The sequence below is a fragment of the Papilio polytes genome, unplaced genomic scaffold (assembly GCF_000836215.1).
Source record: "Papilio polytes unplaced genomic scaffold, Ppol_1.0 DF824325.1, whole genome shotgun sequence".
Lineage (NCBI taxonomy): Eukaryota > Metazoa > Arthropoda > Insecta > Lepidoptera > Papilionidae > Papilio > Papilio polytes.
This window is the reverse complement of record NW_013524879.1, coordinates 1,187,863-1,188,974: the sequence shown is the minus strand read 5'-3', so window position 1 is coordinate 1,188,974 and position 1,112 is coordinate 1,187,863. Positions and strand designations below refer to the sequence as shown.

At 38.7% G+C, this 1,112-nt stretch overlaps 1 protein-coding gene across 1 annotated transcript in view; it reads right to left on the bottom strand.

The window, feature by feature from the left end:
• LOC106099907 (monoacylglycerol lipase ABHD12-like) overlaps positions 1-1,112 on the bottom strand; it is a 13,155-nt gene that overhangs the window by 3,128 nt on the left and 8,915 nt on the right. Inside the window, exons 7-8 of the mRNA XM_013278600.1 lie at positions 1,005-1,109; positions 87-214 (exon numbers count right to left, since the gene is read on the bottom strand). Coding sequence (XP_013134054.1) covers positions 87-214; positions 1,005-1,109 — 233 coding nt within the window. The remainder of the gene's footprint in view (positions 1-86; positions 215-1,004; positions 1,110-1,112) is intronic.

Here is a 1,112-nt window from a genome sequence, read left to right as displayed (position 1 = left end):
AAATGTGAACGATAAAATAAAATTTTCATAGTTTTATGCGGATGAAGTCGGAAGGGAACAGCTAGTGTAGATATGTCAGAACTCACCGCACAACTCGCGGCAGGTCGGGCGCGGTGCATATCCACTTGTGTCCCAAGTTAAGTTTGCTGTCGTAAGCATGTAAAGTGACGGCCGCGTCGCCCGCGCGCCGCGACTCTAATATACTTTTGTATAACTGAAATGTATTTGGAAATATCAATAAAAACAACCAAAAATATAATCTTACTAATATTATAAAATATAATTATAAAAATATTATAAATGCGAAAGTTTAGATGGATGTTTGTTAGAGTTTGTAGCTTAAACGGCTGAACGGATCTCAATGAAATTTGGCACAGGTTTAGAGCATAGCCTGGAAGAACACATAGGCTACTTTTTATCCCGGGAATAGTTACGGTTCCCGTGGGATTCATTAATTTAGTTTTTTAATGTTTTCTCGATCATTCTGCAATGGTACAACATATCTTATTGAAATTTGGCACAGATATAGAGGATAGCCTGGAAGAACACATAGGCTACTCACTTTTGTATTTTTAATACCACGCGGACGAAGACGCGGGCGAAAGCTAACATTTAATAAATGAACTGCAGTTTTAGTTCATATTTGGATGTCAGTAAAATGCAATAATCTATACTAAATACTGACGCAAAGTTACATGCTTTTGAAATTGGATTTAATTTTACTAATAAAAATTCGAAAATCTATATGTTAGAGTTTGTAGTCTAAAATACTGAACGGATCTAGGCTACTTACTTATTTTTATTCCACGCGGACGGAGTCGCGGGCGAAAGCCAGTATAGTATGTCACGAATGTTTTATTAAGTTAAGAGTGGGAAGGGAAAGAAACTAAAATAACGCCTTAACACTCTTCGCGTGGAATTTTCCACTTCCCTCTACTGTGTATGTGACCCTATAGTATGAAAAAGTGTATCATGGTTCGTGTGTTCGTGTGTTTGTTTGTCACCTTATGTCCAACGACGTAGGGCACGATAACATCATCCTTAGCGTGCAGAACGAGTACCGGCAGAGAGGTAGCGCGCGACAGATGCACGTCAGATACGAACGCGTGTTC